Below are 20,822 nucleotides of genomic sequence, written 5' to 3' on the forward strand. Positions count from 1 at the left end.
CAATTTTGTGCCAATTTGTAAATTGTTTAAGCAATTTAACCATTTTAAAAGTGAGATGGACATAATTTAAAAGATGAATTACATTTATAGCTGGTGATTAAATTAAAAAAAAAAAACAATATCTATACTTTTTTCTTTTAAAATGTGATTTTTTATATACAGGATGTAAAAGTATATATAATAAGAGTTTACACAAAATCAATAATCTTTAACCCAAGATCTTAAAATAGAAAATTTGTAAGACTTTATATTTATATATTATTCATTTAATGATTGGTATAAAAGGTGATTTCAAATGTAGCGGTACTCTAAACATCTTGCTAAGCTCACTGTTTGTCAAGACGCTGACTCTTATTTTTGAAGAGTTTAAAATACAGATACTAAACATTTTATACACCAAAATCATTAGATGACGATTATTATAAACAGAGTACATGTTACAGAAATTGTATACAAAAATTGAATAATGGAGATAAATTGCTTGTGATACAAAAAAATAAAATCAGGAAGAAAAAGAAAATCACTTCAAGTCTTCATGTGGATGCCTTATTACATGTCAAATTCTGACAGAACTCCCCCATTCTTGATCCTTCCAGCTTCAACAAACATTATAGTTCTCTTTAATGATTTTGTCAACTGTGAGCTCCTTAGTCACCTTCAAAAGAAGTCCGAGACCCTCTTATTACTTGACTTGGTGAAGAATATCCCATCAGTAGATGAAGTGATGAACTTTTTTGTGGTGGCCTTGCCCACATTTCTGATGTCAATTTCCTAGATCCAGACATATTGGTGGGAAAGATAGCTGATTCATCTGTCTCCACCAAACCCTTCCTTGCACTAGAATATCTTGGAGCAACGTTCTCCTTCTCATTTGAAGGCTCAAATATACCACGAGAGACTCTTGGATTATCATATCCATTGCCATGAAACTGATGAGAATGTGCCAAAGAAATAGGCTCTCCTTCCGAGGAGTAGCTTTTAGAGATAGAAAGACTATAATCATCATAATATGAAATGGCCTCTGCAGGTGAATAACGGTAATACTTTGCATGTGATGCTGAAGGTAGACTGCTGCTACTAATCAACTGGCTTTGGTCGTTTAGGTCCCTTGATGGAGAGCCGATAGCATTATTTGATGAAAATAAATCTATATGGCTTCCATGAAGTGAAAACTTGAGCACCTCTGAACATTCCCCACATTTCAGCTGATGACATGCCCTTTTGAAGAGGAGAAAATCTGCAGGTAGCTGCAACAGGTTTAAGCATTTATGACAAGTGACAAAAGGAGCTCCACCTGCCACTGGCCTGTGGTGTCTCTTAGCTACCAAGTTCCTTTTCTCCCTTAGATATCTACTTAACTCAGGAACCCTACGCCTCTGATCCTCAGATTTTGTTTCACGTCCGTACATTGGTGGAAGTTTAGAACCTGTGAACCATTGTGGACTTGAAGGATAGGAGTGATTAGAAAAAGAGCAACAGTCTCGGCCTGCACAGGACCTCTGTAGCCTTTCATGCTGGAAAAGACCATGTGGTGAGATATCTGCTGAAAAGTGCCTCTCTTGGGAACGACAATGGTAGCAAGAATGATCAACATTGAATGCACTGCTTGTTGCCTCAGCTGAATAAGGTATCCGTGAGGATTTATTATGCCTTTGGTGCCAGTTGACTCCATGACTACATCTTCCATTACACAAAGGGTAATCCAAACCATAAGAAAACCTTCTCCCCTCATCAAAGTCATTATTATGGTAAGCAGAAATACGATTTCCCTTTGACAGTCTTCCATTTGCTGCTCTACTCGTGTATAGAGTCCTGTTCAGTTGATCCTGCAACTTATGAATCATGTTGTACAGTTTCGTCTTCTCTTGGTCAGTTTCCTCAAAGGATTCATGTGAAAGAAAGCTCGAGCTGCGGTGGATCTCATCATGCATATGGTTTGATGAGTTTCCGCTTTCATAGTAAGAACGAGAACCACTTCGATGAAAAGGAATTTTGGGAGGAAACTCGTCTCTCTTTGTGCTCTTCCAGCGTCGATGACCATTTCTTGTAGTCTCCTCAACCACTTTGTTTTGATTACCCCAGCCATCTTTCTTGGCATGGTGCTTCGCATTGGACAAATGTGATTGACGTTGTGTTCCAAAGTCTCCATAGAGCAAGTTTTGAACAAGACCTTTACCCTTTCTGGTCCTTCCCTCAGAAACATCATTAGTAATGGTGTGAGTGTTGTCAAACGAACCTGAATATTGGATAGTTGACCTCTCATCCATTGCATCATAAGAAGAGAGGCTGCCATCATAAGCATGAGAGCTTCTAGCAATTGGGGACTTGGACAATTTTCCAACATGAATATCACTAAGCTCTGAACTGTGATCAATTAATTCTGTGCTATCTCTTGTATTCACAGACCTTACACGATCAAAGCCACGGTGAACATCTTTTTGAGCTTGCGTCTTTTGTTTATGAGAGGATACAAGATTAGCAGGTGGACCTTCAAGTTTATCAGGCATAACGTATAAAATGTTTTCCTCCTCTGTACTTGACCTTATAGTAGTAGAAGCACTTTCTGTAGTGCCCACTTCAGGTTTTCCACCGTCTATAACTGATGGATTGTTTTTGGAATCTTCTCCATCCGGTGTATGTTCTGCTCCCTCAAACAATTTTCCATCATTTAACTCCTCTGCTCTATTGATTTCAGTGATTTTCACTTCAAGGCTTTCACCGACTGGAGCTGATTTATAACTATTGGTATCTTCTTCCAATGCAGAACTAAACTCCTCTTCTGCTCCCTCTGATGACAAGTTTCCACCATTCAACTCTTCTTCTCCTTCTGAATCAATGCTTTCAGTAATTTCTACTTTATTAGGGACGGCACCTACTACAACTGATTTGCCTTTGTTGGCATTTTGTCCATCTGACTCAGAAATGAACTCTCTCGCTCCTTCTAAGTCAACTTCAGTATTTTTCTTTTCAGATGTTACCCCTTTCAGAGTTGAAGCTGATCTATCATTATAGCCATCTTCATCCAGTGCACAAACAAACTCCTCTTTCAATTCTTCTACCAACTCTCCTTCATTTACCTCCTCAATCTCAGAGTGATTGGTCTTATTTGAATTTGAACAACCTTTGCTGGACATTCTACGCCTTCTGTGTGACAAATTATAGATATCCGACTCAGTTTCTTGTTCTTCATCTGCTAAAATAAACGGAACAAGTTGTCCCCTGTTACTATTTCCAACCACATGACAATCTGCAGAAGAAGTTGTTTTTTCGTTCAAACTACATTCCCGAGAGGGAACCAGAAGCTTTCCAGGAGCTGCAATAGGTTCTTGTGTACTGGATTGAGAGCTAACATTCACACCTGATCGTTTCTTAGCTGTATGGAGACATATAAAAGGATTTAAGTCACTCATATCCATAAGATGTAGAGTGTATAAAATAGAATTAGCACCCCATTTAAAAAATTGAATTTATTAGCAAAATTTAGATGCACAAGGGGTCTGGCATCAGATTGAAGCAGCATGATTTGGTTCATAGAGTTAACATAAATAAGACGACGTACTTCAATCAATCAAGGAAAATAAGTGATAAAAAAGATTGGAATATAAAATAGAATTTCACCTTGAAGAGTAGTGCCACATTCACCACACTTGTACAAATCACATCCTGTAGGCTCTTGAAGAAGTAACCGACATTTAGGGCATCTAACAACCCGAACTGGAGGAACTAACCCACCAGACATTTGGCTTAGATATGTAATTGATTACAGTCCAAAGGTTCGCCCAGTCCACAAATAACATTTAGGGCATCTTGCACAGAGATGAAGATGTCAAAGATCAAATTTCCAACATTGTCTGCACACAAATAACAAATAAATAAAGTTTAGCTTGGATTGTTGCAATAAAATTTCTAAGTTAGTTATGGAAAAGGAGAAATTGCAAGATGCAGCGAACAATATAACTTTATAATAAAAAAATCTCCCTCACATTCCAAATTTGGGACAGACGTGATCTTCAGGGCTAATTGAATTTGTCACTTATACCAACTATAACATACCCCAACATACATTTCCCAAAGAAGAAAATGCCCTTTAAAATGAACATTTTCTAGAATCAGAAAATCATGGCAAAACAGGTGGAACGTGTTTCACGGGATAAATCCATAATTCTCAACTTACCCCATTTAATACTCTACTACCGTATTCCGTAGGGAACAAAACCGAAGATCTCACGGCCACAGATTCTCATTTTTCTCCTATTTCAAACCTTTGTGAATAAACAGCAAACAAGTATGCTGCTAGAAGTGGAGAAACGACAAACATACACATACACATACACATACACATAAAACGAAGTTCAATCTTCACAAACATTGCAGGAAATGAAAAAGTATAAAAACACCACGTATTGAAAATTTTACATTCAGAGATACAGAGTCTTATGAAATGAAAAAACATTTGTAACGTGTGCAGCTGAAAAACAATGTAATGAAAAAATGGATGAAAGATGAAGGTACCTAGTTAGCTGTGGCAGGCATGGTTAGCAGGTTAGACTGGAAAGGTGGCTGAAGGTGAAAAAATAGAAAATTGAAGGAAGCAGATGGACAAGAGAGAGTTGAAAAAGAAGAAAGGGCAAAAGGGTTGTAGAGGGTAACGAAGATTGTTGCAGAGAGGAAAAGAAAAGGAAAGGGCAGAGGAAATTGTAGGGAAAATTGTGAAGAATTGCAGCAATTTCTTTGGCGCAAAGAAGGATTCGAAAGAGAAGGGGCAGTGAGTCATTGTTATGTTGTCTCTGGGGTGTGGAAATGCAACAAAGAGTCTTTAGTTTTGGGTCTAGAAGCCTTTCTAGTCAACTCTGACCAAATCCCACAAACTCTTTAACTTTTTTCGTATTTGTTGGGTTTGAATTTTGGTGTATTATTGTCTTTGATTGTGGCCGTGTTTTGTGTGGTCATGAATCCGACAACCTCGGTTACACGTCGGATTACGCGCCACGATTTATTGGTCCCACTTGTGGAACATACCAACATACTTTAATGTTTCATTTTTCACATTATATTGTCTTTTTTTGTTTAGTGTATCATTTTTTGCCATGGGTGGTTACTTTAGGTTAGATTAGATAATAATTTTTTAATAGTTAAATATATTTTACGTTTATGCATTTAACTGAATATTATATTTTAGTTCCTTGTAAAAAGTGTTTTTTTTATTAATAAAAATGTATGTTTTAGAATACGAACATACATTATGGTCAGTTTTCTGAACCTAGGACTTGACTTGGGAGGACGGTGGTTCCTACCAACATAGTCTGGTGAATTAATAATAAATCACTTTTTTTTTTAATGAAAGTTACGATGAATCTTAAATTGTAATAATTAATATTATAAAACAGTAAATAAGGAGAGAGGGTGAAAAAGAACTAAGAAAATGGAGATTTAGAATTAGTCAATTTGCATATGGATGCTTATTTGATGTCACCCTCTTAGGTGTTCTTGATCTTAATCAAAGCTTCACTTATTATACAATTAGGGATTTTTTTTTTCTTCTTTTTATTGAAAAAAAAGGTTGAATTATTCAAGTGGAACATTTCAACTCAATGTGATCCCCTTTTCTTCCCTTTAGTATGTGCTCCAGCTCAATCTAATTATCATGCAACAATCAAAGAATTGGTCAATACTTAAATGAGCATTGCTGTATTTATAAGACCTCTTTTAAGAATTTACTTTTGTTGAATTTATAATTCAACCTTTACATGTTCAAAATATTTAAACAATATTATTCCTTCTCTTTTAATTTCAAAAATCATATATATATATATATATATATATATATATATATATATATATATATATATATATATATATATATATATTACAGCTTAACCATTTTAATATATGAACCTGATTGATAAACGAAATTTATACTTTTAGAAGAAAAGTTAAAAACCATAAAAAAAAATTATTGTCATAAACTAAAATTCCTTTATACAAGTTTTTTCATATTAACTTTTTAAACATTTTCATTTATATATTAGTTAGTGCTAATTTACAAATTTTTATTTTCTAATTTCTTTTTATGAGAAAGTATCCACGAGCATTTTATGAAAACTACTTTTTCTTATTTAAGAAAAATAAATCAGGTATACATCATTAAATAAAGAGAAAGCGAAATATTTCTCAATTGAATTTATGTTTTATTTTATAAGGAAAATAAATGAGTGAGAAAGATACATAAATCAAAAGAAAAACGGAAATGAAGATTATTTTATTGAAGAACAATGAAAACAATAATAACTTTATCATAATATTTATTTTATTATACTTTTTAATATTCTAGTCTTATACTTTAAAAATATATTTTATAAAAACACGTTATCATATTATTTTGGATTTTCATAATTATGAGTAGGTGTCAAAAGGACAGGACAAATACAGGTAGTAATTTCCTGTTACTTTTTGAAGAGGATGGAACAGATACGGGTAATAGCTTCCCTTGGATAAATATCATCTCCTATTCATTCTCATATATGTGTGGTTGTCATTATGAAGGTATCTGCTTATTATTTTAATATTTACGGATATTTACAAAAAAACATTTTAAAATTATTTAATATAATTTTTTAACAATAAAAATATATAAAAAAAGTTATATGGAAATATATAAAAATGATATAAAGTTATACAAAAAATGTATAGTTATTAAAATATAAAAAAATCTATATCGAAAACCTGAATTTTAAACATTTAATTAAAGATAACAACATTTAAATAAATTTAAATAAAATCTACTACTAATAATATTATCATTATTATTATTATTTTTTATTATTATTATTCTTACAACATTTCACATTCATACAAGTTCATGTAATTTTAACTTCACATAAACACAATTCATTGTAAGTCGCGTTTGGAAGACAAAGTTTCTTAAATTCTGGAATTATTAGTCCTTTATTTCTATCTAGAAAAAAAAATTATATATTTCTTTAAGAAAACAGAGCTAATAAATTATTATTAATAATTATAGATTATACTATCCTTAAATGAATCTAAAAACAAATAAGAAACAAATTAATTGATTATTTTAAATAATAATATTTTTAAATTATAGTTAGTTAATTATTTATGATAATTATTTAAATATAAGTTAATATATTTTCTCAAATCCGAACATGATATGATAATCAATGATTCTTAATTCAGTTAAAATTATTGTTCGTAATCTTTTGAAAGATATTTAAAAAACATTAATATTTTCAATAGTTACAAGAAATATTCCAAGTAAATGTAATTTATTTAGAATGTTTCAAATAATTCAAATAGCATGCACAATTATAAGTCTTTAATGAGAAATAATAGTTTTAAACTTTCAAACTATATAGTAAACTTGGAGATTTATATAATACAAAAATTATAAATCTAAGCAATAACTACTTTCTAAACAAGTTTTCAATAATCACACCTGAGTGCATATTATTTATGTCCATATTTGTGTTTTAAAATTCAATTTTTTTATAAGACTCTTGTCCTTAAATGATTGATTTAAGGTGAATTTGTGATAATTGAATTTATTTGGTTTAAGAATTAAATAAGCTCAAAATATGATTATTTGGATGTTCTAATGTTTATTTGTGCAGCTGAAGTTAGAATTTTATTCATTTAAAACAAGAAATTAAATGGTCAAAGCTGGTCCAATCTGATCAACTTAAGACTCCTATACAATTTTGAAAAGAAAAAAATGACTAAAGTGTAATTAGGAGAAAATTTTGGACTTCCTCTATATGTTTATAAAAAATTTTAATTAATAATCAGAACACAATCTAACAATCCTAATCCAACATGGATTCATATTGAACCATTTAACGTTATATACAAAATCTAAAACACTCCATATGTAATAAATTTCTTAAAATGCCAAAAATAAAAGATGAGATTACTTTATAAACTAATATTGTAGTTCTTATAGTACTCTGATTTTTAAACAACCAAATAACTTCCTCATAATCTCATATAAAAGTAAGAGAAAAAAACAATTTAAAAGAAACTATAGTATATATGAATTTATGTTTGTTGTCGTATATATAACTATAAATAAATAAAATAATGAATAGATAATATATATAAACTACATTATAAGTGACTATAAGTTACACTTACTCGGCAATTTTAATCTTTAAAAAATTCAAATTAATCAATATCCTGTTTCAACGAAATATTACATATTTGATTTTCAGATAAATTACATTAATGTTTATATTTATAACTGATAAAAGTATTGCATATTAAGGTTCCCTTTAAAATATTGATTTGGGAAGAGTAAATGAATGAATTTGAAAGAATTTAATGATGAATTGATTGTTATTTTTTTGAATAATTTTGGAAATGAGTGAAAGTAAAATTAAAAATAAAGTTTGTGAAAATTAGTGAATGATTTGACAGATTTGATATATAAAAAAATTGTTTAATTGATAGAAATTGAAAATTACCAAAATACCTTTAGTTATAAAAGTAGTATAAAATGATAATTGTTAATAATATACTTAATTGTAAAAATGTTTATAAAGCGAAAAAAAATTAAAATTAATTATTAAAATTAATTTTAAAAATATAAAAAATTGTAATTTAGTAAATTGAAATAATATTTTTAAAATGTAATATTTTTTAATATAATTTACTACCAAGTGGTATGTTTTTTATTGAAGTAAAATTTTAATATTTATGAAAAAAGAAATTATTAACCGAAAATTAAACAATGATTTTAAAAATTCAATTTAACCGAAAAAATTCCTACTCAGGTTTGGTGAAAAACCTTGCCAAAAGTCCATAATTAAAAACAGCATGTATCCAACATGGAGTTTGAATATAAATGACATTTTATTTCATATTAAGCTTATTTGAAATAGTTTAACCAAATACTATAAGTCAATGGTTAAGATGACCACAAAAACATGAGATGTTGTAATAGATTTTGCTTTCATAATATAATAAATTGGTGGCTTGAAAATGTTGTGGTACCTACAACCCTATGACACCATTGAAAAGATTCCGGATGGTATGTCCCCTAGACACGTCAATCTTATAATTTAAGGGAGGAATTAACCAAAAATTGAAGGACCGAAAATCCTATGGTAACAATGCAAACACATTCATGCAATAAAATAGTGCAGTTAGCCACATACGCATCAAGAAATAACCCTACATCACTAAGACACTTCACTTTAGTAGTGTGTGGGAAAAACCCTTGAAATTCATCACAATGTATAATAGTAGCCAGACCACCAACGAAGCATCCAGAAAGTAGAGCTTGAAGAAAAAATAGTAGTATCTATTATGAGAAGAAAGATAAAGTAGCATTGTATGTGTGCATAAGTGTGTGTACAACCTGTTTGAAAAATCTCATTCCCTTTGACATCAAATCTTCGACTACAGCCACCCATATACGTTGTCCTCTAAATTGCAGTTGAGCAGTCTGTCTCATGAGATGATATTTATAAGTAAGTATTGTCTAATGTAAAGCAAAGTATGTAATATTTTGCAAGTTGCATGGAACTCATGGAACTAAATACACACATCTACACGAAGCGGGAATTGAATAGCATGGAGGTGGGAAACTACACTTCCCTGAATACATGAAGCGGGAATTGAACATCATGGAGAGGAATCGAATACAACGGCAGCAAACTGAATCTCATAAGAGGAGAACCGAATACATTGGCGGAGGAACCGAATACAACCCCATTCAGTTTTCTTGCTTGAGGTGGAATCGAATACAGTTCTCCTAGAACCAAATACGACCATGGTTTCTTCTCTTCTGCATCTTCATTCTTCATTTTCAACCTCTATTTTCTTCATCTTCATTTATCAACCTCGTTAACATCAAGCCCCTTCTTGGTCTTCATCTCAACGAAATGGATCTGACCTGCAAGAACAACAGAAAAACTCACAAAAAACCATTATCTTAGATGACCCCCTTTGCTGCTCTCAACCAACAAAACTTTAGTTCAGCACAACACTCACACAACTGCCTCAAACTAAATACACATTTTAACGTGTTATTTTTCTCGTGGTATTTTAGAAAGCTATGAGGGCAAAGATGACATTTTATTGAAAATAACTACAAATCGCACCGAAATAACGAGGTAATCGAAAAGAGCAGATATCGTAAATCAGCGTAATCCCATCCATCGTCGCAGGTCAACCGAAACGAACACAATCAATCTCGTAAACCATTCCTCGTTTTTTCTCTTAAATAATGAATTTTGCTGATGCGAAAACACCCTAAGGGTGTGTTTACTTTGGAGGAATGATTTGGGGGAGAGTGAGTGGATGAATTTGAGGGGATTTAAGGGTGAATTAATTGTTGTTTATTTGAATGGATTTGAAGGTGAGTGAAAGTGGATTTAGAAGTAAAATTTGTGAGAATTAATGTAGGATTTGACCAATGTGACATAAAAAATTGTTTAATTGGTAGAAATTGAGGATTACCAAAATGCCCTTAATTATTAAAGTAATACAAAATAATAATGGTTAATGGTATATATAATTGTAAAAATTTATATAAGAAGAAAAATATAAAAAATAATTTTTAAAATAATTATTTTTAATCACGAGAGAGGATATTGTCTATACACAACAATTACACGACAATGATGAAATAGAAAATTTTATGGTAGCAAAGTAGAACCAGAACAAAATCCATGTTATTTCGCAACGTGAACCATCAAATTTTAATTATACTTTGTTGACGTTGTATTTTTTACATCATCATTTAATTCTTATAATAATTAAAATACTACTAATATAATAATATTACTACTCTATTTACAGTAGCAATAATGTAATAATAATCTATAGTGTCAAAATAATAATTTTTTAAGTTTATGAGCGCGAAGCATGTGGACTAAAAAAATCGAGTCCAAGTGTTAATGAGGGAAGAGCTACACATAGCAACTCACCTCCTAGTCCATCCACAATATGGAATTGTCATTCCCTAGGGAGACACATATTACTACTCTTGTTCTTTCGTTCATTTAGACATAGCATTCATTCTCACTCACTCCCCCACAATCCTTTTTATGCTTCATTGCATCACTCATTCCTCTTCTCCATCTCTTCCTCCTACCACGTCTTCTCTCTCACCAACCCTTCCCTTCTTCAAATTTTAAATTCCCTTTCCCACTCTCACCAAAATGTCTCACTCTCAACCTCAACCCCATGGCTTCCTCTCATTCCCTCCACAACCACACAATCTGACTCGCTTTCGAATAGAGTCCTTACCTTCTCCAACACGCACACAACCCTATAACTTTTCACCCTTCTCCTCTCCTTTCCACTATTATATAATTACAATTATTTACTTATCTATCTGTAATTCCCCGTTCAAGGTTGATAGGTATCCGTGGGGCGAAGGAGCCTTCCTTTTGCCAATTTTGTTTGTGTAATTGACTGCCAAGCTTTGCCTGTGGTATGTACGTGCACGCGCTTTTGTGTGTGAATTTTATAATTTCAAAAAATTCTACACTTTCTCCAACACAATTTGTATGTTGATGCAACAAATCTTACTCATAGAGCAAAACACTCGCGTGCTAGTATGGACTCCATGACTCCCACTGCAGCATGGACTCTCTGGTTGCTGGATGAACCATGGGAGACTCTATGCATCACAATGACCTTGCTAAGGTGCTGCATCATGTATGTAACTAGATAGGAAGATTACATATGGATAAATTTGTATGTAACTGACTAGACAAATTACATAAGGATTTATTCGTATGTTACTAGGTAAGCATATTGCAATGTCAAACCTGATAAGAGACCCTCACATACCCGTAAAACCAATTCAATATACACAATGCAGACAATTCATTGAATGTTACAAAGATGCATAATACTGAATAATAATGTCATATATTAATCGAATAGTAGACTTCATACATAATAATTTGTAAAATCGAACCATGTTTAAAATGTCTAAGTGTTAATAACATAGGATAACTAACAAGTTACTAATATTAAATGTCTGAAAGTCCTAATACTATTTTAGCCTCAACAACGAGATAAACCTCCCTTCATAGGATGTAATGCTCCTGTATCAAAGATTACAATCAAAACTCCCCTATCTAAGACCCTTCTCCCCTTCTATATACCCACATCTTACAAAGCAGGAGTTCTATCTATCCAAAAATGACACCTCAACCACCCTTGTAGTCTATTTAATTACTACATCATGATACATACACCAAGTCCATTCTAATCCACGTTATAAAACCCCAAAGCCAGCACTCTAAACCAGTTTTTGCAACCACTACAAAGACTCCAATGTAGATCAGAAATTTTGTCCAGCCAGAAAAACTATCCAAAATGGAAGATGCCTTACACAATTAATCCAAGTGTCAATTATTGCACTATAAAACCCAATATGATATATTTTCATCAGAAGCATCAATTATTGGTCAATTAACTAAGTTGACCATCAAACAAATACGTATTCTTCCAAACACACTAGAACCAAATACAAACATGGTGGAATCGAATTCATCATCAAGGAACTGAATACATCATGCCCTTATATGTCTTCTATGCACTGGAACTGAATCCAACGCCAGCATAACCAAATACAACCATTACTTTTATTATGCACATGAGTGGAACCGAATATAACCAATGCTGGAACCAAAGTTACATGTGTTCAACCTCCTTGAAGCCCTCTTCTTCATAATTGGAGATGAAATTATAGAATAATCAGAGGACAAATGACATTTTATACTCTTCATCTTTGTCCAATTCCCTGCAAATTAGTCGTCGCATTTCTTTTAAAATTGACATAGATTTCACCTCAATTCGTCGCTATTCTGAATAGTGAATTTTGTGCATGTGAACACAACCTATTTAATATTTAAAAAAAACATATTATTTATTATTATTTTTAATTTATGTGAACACGAAGATAATGTTTTTTAGTTTGTAACCAGGGTAATGTTATTGACATTTAATTTTTTATTATTAGTCGTGAGTCAGAACTGAAAGGACATGATGAATGGCTCAGAAGATTGATTACCATGCATACACCTTGACAAACTCCAATCTAATTTAAGTCATGGAGACTTCTCACTTTATTCTTTCCATAAATCTATATTTTTCTATTATTCTCTTTCCATCACAGATCTAGTTACTAAATCAAACTCATTCAAACTTTTATTAGCTAGCTTTGAAAATAGGTTTGATTATATATATATATATATATATATATATATATATGTATATATATATATATATATGTATGTATATATATATATATATATGTATGTATATATATATGTATGCATGTATGTATATATATATGTATGCATGTATGTATGTACCATACGGACTGGACGGTCCAAGGAAGACCACGTAGGATCACTTTAACAGAAAGGTTCCATCAAGATCGATCGGTTGTTTATCTGGGTCATTAAGACCATGATCAAGGTAAGTAGCGATTAGAGCTATTGGGCTGAAATTGGGTCGTGATTAACTATTCTATTGATTTGCCGAACGGTTCGTATACTGACTTTGGCATCGGAGGATCTTTGACAGGTTCCCTCCCGGACGAAAGAGCAAGACAGCGGAGCTTGGAGCGAGACCGGACGGCGGAAGGCAAAATTGTGAAGGAGTTTGGTGACTCAGCCCCATAATCGAAACAATATATATAAACATGTTTAAATTAAATTCACTTATATATATATACATACATACATATATACATACATACATATATATACATACATATATATATATATATATATATATATGTATATATATATGAGGTTTGCTAACGCGCGTACGCCTGTTTTTCAATTGGTACATTTTAGCAATGTGTATCGGGTTTTAGTAGACAAAAACACCCTTATATATCATGGATTCTAAGTTTTAAGGTTAAGGGTATGTTAATAATTTTCATTCTCAAAACTAACAAAAAAAATCACAAACCCTTACTCACCTCTCTCGTTCCTCTCAACCCTTTCTCTTTCATCTCTCTCTCACTCCAACCTTTTCTTTGTCATCCTTACTGTAGCCCCAATTGAGAAAATCATAAACACTTGCCATTAAACAATTTGTCTTTGTAAAGAGTTGAGTCATTGACATATTCACCTTCAGGCAAAGGTTCATTCAAGATCTCTTCAATTTCACCATCTTCACTAAACTCTCTAATTTTTCATCATCTGCATATGTTGAATCATTATCTCTAAAAAAACCCTCCAGGCCAATTACCAATTCCTTCCGATGTCATTATGCTTGTGAAAATTAGATAAAATTATATACGACAAAAGTTATAAAATGAAAACTCATTATAAAATCATTTTTTGTAAGAAATTGTTTAACAACGAGTGTTTCTGGGCCAATTACCAATTCCTTTGATGTCATTATGCTTGTGAAAATTAGATAAAATTATATAAGACAAAAGTTATAAAATGAAAACTCATTATAAAATCATTTTTTGTAAGAAATTGTTTAACAACGAGTATTTATGATCTTTTCCAGGTCAATTACCAATTCCTTTATGCTTGTGAAATTTGGATAAAATTAGATAAGACAAAAATTATAAAATGAAAACTCATTATAAAATCATTTTTTGTAAGATTATTTAACGGCAAGTGTTTCTGATTTTTTGAATTGTTGGGACTACAGTAGGGATGACAGAGAAAATGTTGGAGTGAGAGAGATGAAAGAGAAAGGGTTGAGAGGAATGAGAGAGGTGAGTAAGGGTTTGTGGTTTTTTTTTTTAGTTTTGAGAATGAAAATTATTAAAATACCCTTAACCTTAAAACTTAGAATCCATGATATATAAGGGTATTTTTGTCTACTAAAGCCTGATACACATTACTAAAATGTACCAACTGAAAAACAGGCGTACGCGGGTTAGCAAACCCATATATTATATATATGCTATTTTATTCCTCTTCATCTATTTCTCCTTACACATACAAAAGTAAATATTAACCTTCAAAATGGATTGGGAAATGATTCATAGAGTTTCATAATATCATTTTTCTAAATTAAATTGATACAAATTTATTGAATAATATATGGAACCGAACCAATCCAAATTCGACCATATTTATTTACACCTCATGCATCATGTTAAAAATGCAAGCTTAATTAGTAATTTAGTTTTTTATATTTAGATTTATAATTCACTTTATTACTTATATTTTTCGTAACTTAATTAAATATTCATAATTTTTAAACAAAATTAATTTAATTTCTTTCATTAAACTAATGTTAACATATTTTCAAAGTACTATATATAAAAATTTGGATCATCTTCAATTTTGAAATCCTTTTATTATTTTTTTAAAATTCTCCCTCCATCTCAAGCTATACTCAAACGTGAGAGAGAAATTTATCTGCTGAAAGGACATCTACAAAACATAAATGAAGAAAACAAAGGCAAACAATTAATAAACCAAAGCGAAGAAAAATACCAAAATCCAAGAACAAACAAAAAAAATCTCAAAACCAAACCTTGCTTGGATTTGTTAAATCCACCATTGTAGTTAAAACCGAGTTTAAACCTTCCCTTACAAATATCTTTGGAATGAGATTCGAGAGAAATGATTAGTTCTATGTATATAAGATTGTAGCGAAAACCTTAGCTTACAATTGATGAGAGAAAATGAAAAGAAGAAAAGTTGATAGAAAATATGAATGAGAAAAAAACCCTAACTTGTGGTGATTCTGAAAGAGAGATTTTGCAAGGAGTGTAGAAAAAGGTGGTAAAAGATGAAAGAAGACTAATGAAGAAAGAATGTAAAGAAGAGAAAAAAAAAGAAAAATCAAACAGATTACAAAATAGAAAATGATCCAAATTTTACCATTACCATCAAATTAAGAAAAAAAACTAAATTAAATTTATTTAAAAAAATATTAAAACTCAAACAAATAAATAAATAATATAAAAACCGTAATGCAGTATAAATTTAAATATGAAAACAAAATTATTAATTAAGCTAATAATATATTATTAGCTCATAAATTTAATAAAAAACATGTATAATAGGTAGATGTTATATTATAAGTTTATTATGTATCCATGCAATACACACTTGAAATTTTTAAATAAATTATCATACTTATGTATTATATTTACCTTTTTGCACTACCACACGTACATTTTGAGAGGGGATTCTTAGTGAAATTATTGTATTCTATAATTATATATATATAAAGAGAGAGAATTTTGACAATTCAATAATTTGTGTATATATTAAATTTCAACAGAATAAATATTTTTAAATATAACGACAGTTATGTTTCATTCTCAGTAAAAAAAAAATATATATGTAAGAAAAAAACTATCGCAAATCGGTAAATAAAAAGAATAAATATGTAAATGTACGGTATAAATAGACCATTAGTGCTTTTACTTTGTTTTAAAATATGTATCACTTATTTAATTTTATGATTTTAGCTTTGTAAATTTAGTGTTTTTAGATATTGTTTGTTCTCTTTGATACAAAAGAGACTCTGGTAATAAATACATCAATTAATGAAAATGTAATTAATATATTATGTGATATAATTATTGTTTATGAATTTTATCAGATGGACATGTGTCTATTTGTTTAAATACTTATTAATTTCTGAATCATTATAATTAATTATAAATCATGATGACTAAGTATCTTGTGTGATGTGTTGTATGGAACATGATAACAAAGTATCTTATTTGATATTATGTTGGTCGAATAGAAATGGATTGAATATATTGACTGTATTTATCCAAAAACAAGTTTTATTCGTATAGTTGAAAAATATTTTGAATTAATTTAGAAAACAGATTACAAATACAGTTAGTTTCAAACATTTTGAATTAATTTAGAAAACAGATTACAAATAAACTTAAAAAATTATTTACTAAACAAAGTCCAATTGCCTTATGCTACTACTAAATATTGCACGAAGAATTTGACCCAAAATTGTTTTAATTTAATTTATGGTCTTAAAATAAAATTTTAAATATATAACTATTATATATATTAGAGGAAAGTTTTACAATTTATAAATATCCTACTCGATTTCAGTGGGATTATCCAAATTTAAATGAAATAACATTATATAAAAATAGTTAATAATGTACTCAATTCCTGCACCCAACGATATGATCATCTACTGCCAGTAATTATTGCGAAGCTGTGCACAAAATGGGTGAATCATACTTTCAGTTATCCCTAACAGGTGATGTAAAGCGAAAACTGTAAAGATATCTCTGCTAAATGGTCTAGCAGTATCTCAACTAACTACGCAAAATCAGCATTTTCTATTCTTCCCTCTTGTGTCTTTCTCCCAATGCGTGCACGTCGTGAAAACACAACCAAAACTAAACACATGCTATATCTCCTTGTCTCTCTTCTTACCCCCTTTACACACCCCAAACATTACCCTGTATATAATCTCTTTTCACACCAAAAGTCTAGAATAGAGAAATCATGTCATCTGCCAAACCAACAGTAGAAATCAAGACTACAAGAAATGAACATAGTGATTTCATCAACATCAACTACCAATGTAAGTGTTTGACCTAGTTCGATAGGAAAACAATACTTTGTAATGTATAGATGCTCAACAAGAATAAGAGAACTGCATACAAAATTTATAGTAGGCAAAGATCTACAGCGAAAAAAAATAAAATGAGGAGACATGGGTGAATGTAAATTTAGGAAGCTGCAACTGCATGACGCTTTTTCCCAGCATATGCTTGAAGAAGTTCTTTATATCCACTCCTGTAGTGCTCAATTGAAAAGCATAGTTGCCGGATGGCCTCCCTCTTCTCCTCAGCCCTGTCAGAGATCACAGAATTCTGCCGAGTCACCTCTTTTTCAAGCTCATCAACTTTCAGTTTCAACTCATTTACCACATTCAGTGTAGCAGCAGATCCTCTGATCAGCTCAGCCTTTTGTTCGCGTAGCTGGATTAGCTCTCTTTCCATGTTAGCAATATGATTGTCTCGATGTGTTGTCTCAGCCATTAAGTTATGAATCTTAGCGTTGACCTCATCTTTTTCAGTCATGACCATATCATACTTCTGCTTGTGTTGGTCAAATTCCCTATTCACAGCTTCAACTTCGTATCTTCTCTGATTAAGTTCTTCCTTCAAACAACCGATTTCACCATGCAAAACAGTTTGTTGGGAAACAAACTGCTCTTCCATTTTCTGTCTTTCAGCTTCAATTTGCCTTGATTTGTTTTCTAACATGAGGCTTCTAGATTCATATTCCTCAAGTCTAGAGCCCAGTTGTATGTTCTCCTCTGATAAACGTGCAATATCAGAATGCATCTGATTTTTCACCAATGAGAAGTGTGCTTCGGCATCAAGCATTTCCGCCTTCAATTTCTGCACCTCAAGTTCATTATTGGTTTCATTATTTTTGTACCATGTAAGCCTGTCTTCTAAGTCCCGAATCTTCTTTCTCTCTGAATCAAGTTGGCATTCTAATGTGACCACATTTTGCTGTGCTACTTCAAGCTGACCTTCCAGCTCCCGAGTACCAGATGTCCTGCTATTAAGTTCCTCTTTTAATCTAGCAATTTCATCATATGATATCTTAAGGTTTTCTTCAGCAAGCTTTAGCTGTGCGACTAACTTCTCAATTTTGAGGCTGCAATCTGAAACATGTGTCTCCAAATCAGTGGTCTTTTTCTGCAACTCCAGCACATGTTCTTTTTCATACTTAAGATTTTCCTCTTTTACTTGTGATTCTACCAATGCATTATTAAGCTGAACCTCACTTTTTTCAATTTGAATTTTCAACTTGTCAATCTCTTCTTCCGAGATCTTAAGTTTAAAGTTGGAAATTTTCAGCTCTTCCTCATTTTTGAGGAATTCTTTAAGCAATTCATCATAACTTCTACTCTCAGTCTCCCAGGATATCTCATCTGTTTTTTCCTCCCCAACAATTTGAATTTGTTGCTCTGAATCTGAAGATGACGAGGACGAAGAGGAAGGTGATCCAGAGTCCTCTTTCATAGAAGCCACAGAACTATCACCACCAGAGCTTGGGGAAAACTCTATATTGACTGGTTGAAGGCCAGATTTCAGCAACAAGTGTTTCGGATAGGGGGTATAGTATGGTGTACCCGATACATTCACTTGATCATCGAAACCTACACTAGAATTTTCAGAGTTCTCCATCTGAGGTTAAAATCAACACTGCACTCGAAGAAAAACGAAATATAGATGAATTATCATTCCAATCGTCAGCAGTCAACAAAAGGCAAGGAACTAATCTGTCAGACTAGAGAAATGTTAAGAAGAAATCGAAACAACATGAATAATAAATCTGGACTGCAAAAAACACCCAATAACCAGCTATCACCCAATAACATGAATAACAAACCTGTCAGACCATCACCGTTTTTCTCTTTATTCTCTTTACACCCTAACTATTATTAGTCCAGTTCTGAAAGTTTTCTACGTTGCTACTCGCATACCACCTCACATTATTTGTATTATTATTATATTATAATTACAATTATAATTATAATTGTACAAAACAATGCATAGAACACACACAATCAATCTGAATTTTAAGCCATGCGTCACGAAATCACAAGAGGCAACTTGCTGACAATGTTACATTACACATAATTGATGTATGGCAGCGTTTATATACAAACATCAACCACGATCTACGTTCTACGAACGATCCAGACTTGAATTCCACAACAGGAGCAAACTAGAGTTAACTTACACTAACAAGGCTCTCAGACAAACGAACGAAAACGCAAACGGCATAAAATTAAGCATGACTTAAAGCAGCAATTGAAAAACGACGGTTAAAGAAAATGAAGTAAGCAATGAGAAGTTAGTTAGGATGAATCGGAAACAATTGAAAATGAGAAAGAATCGTAAAAGCAGAAGAATATAAAAAGCAATCGCAAGGACGAAGATGTGTATGGAGTTGAGTGAAGCGTACCGTAGCGAATGGCGGAGAGATCGGAGAAAGAGAGAAGATTGGAGAGAGAAAAGAAAGAGAAGAAATAAGAAAAGCTAATGAACTTTGGGTTATAAGACAGAGAAGAAGAGACCGAAATGAAAAAGCGGAGAGTGAGTGAGTGAGTGACAGAGAGACACGGCCCCTCAATTTGTGGTATCTATCCCGCCTTTTCAAATTTCAATTCCATCTATTTTCAAAATCAAACACTGTAGGAAACAACACTCACGTTGATCTAGATGTTCAACCTCATCACATTCAACTAATCCATTTTTTTTTATGTTTAAATATTTTCAAATCTCTTTTTATCTTTATCTCATTGCATAATACCACATGAGTATGTTTATCAAAGAGTAGATAATCCAAATTAATAAAATAAAAGCTATTTTTTAGAATGCTAAACAAAGGGAAAAAATTAATCCTATTAAAATGAGAAGCACAAGTTAAATTTAAATTTCATTATTCGTAATACTGACTTAAATATATTTTTTAAGTGTTTGTATCTGCCTTAACTTTTTGTAACTTGACATTCATTAAGGTTATTTATTACTATAAGCAGAAAATATTTAAGTTAATGTAATTAAATTATTTTTAAGTATGTGTAAGCAGTATAATTCGTGTGAGATAATTGAACATAATTTGTACCAAATTAACAAACAAACAGATCTTTCCCTTAAAAAAGTCGTACCAAATTATATATATATTTCACACACATTAGCAAAGAATATATTGTAGTTTTAATTCATTAAATTGTCTATCAGTTCAGTTAAAAAGTAAATAATAAAAGATAAAGTTATTTTAACGTCCTCTGAAATTTTTTAAATGTTATTTAGAAATACGCTGTCGGAAATATAT

At 31.5% G+C, this 20,822-nt stretch overlaps 2 protein-coding genes across 2 annotated transcripts; both read right to left on the minus strand.

The window, feature by feature from the left end:
* Positions 1–310: 310 nt before the first annotated feature.
* On the minus strand, positions 311–5,089 carry LOC108329935 (protein ENHANCED DISEASE RESISTANCE 4). The gene is made up of 3 exons (XM_017564323.2): positions 4,513–5,089; positions 3,619–3,851; positions 311–3,373 (listed from the first exon to the last, which is right to left on the minus strand). Exons 2-3 carry the CDS (start codon positions 3,737–3,739, stop codon positions 648–650), a joined length of 2,847 nt encoding a protein of 948 aa, XP_017419812.1. The 5' UTR covers positions 3,740–3,851; positions 4,513–5,089; the 3' UTR covers positions 311–647.
* Positions 5,090–17,493: 12,404 nt separating this feature from the next.
* On the minus strand, positions 17,494–20,102 carry LOC108330724 (protein NETWORKED 4B). The gene is made up of 2 exons (XM_017565240.2): positions 19,950–20,102; positions 17,494–19,183 (listed from the first exon to the last, which is right to left on the minus strand). Exon 2 carries the CDS (start codon positions 19,163–19,165, stop codon positions 17,690–17,692), a length of 1,476 nt encoding a protein of 491 aa, XP_017420729.1. The 5' UTR covers positions 19,166–19,183; positions 19,950–20,102; the 3' UTR covers positions 17,494–17,689.
* Positions 20,103–20,822: the final 720 nt, after the last annotated feature.

The sequence above is a fragment of the Vigna angularis genome, chromosome 4, assembly GCF_016808095.1.
Source record: "Vigna angularis cultivar LongXiaoDou No.4 chromosome 4, ASM1680809v1, whole genome shotgun sequence".
In the NCBI taxonomy this organism is placed as follows: Eukaryota; Viridiplantae; Streptophyta; class Magnoliopsida; order Fabales; family Fabaceae; genus Vigna; species Vigna angularis.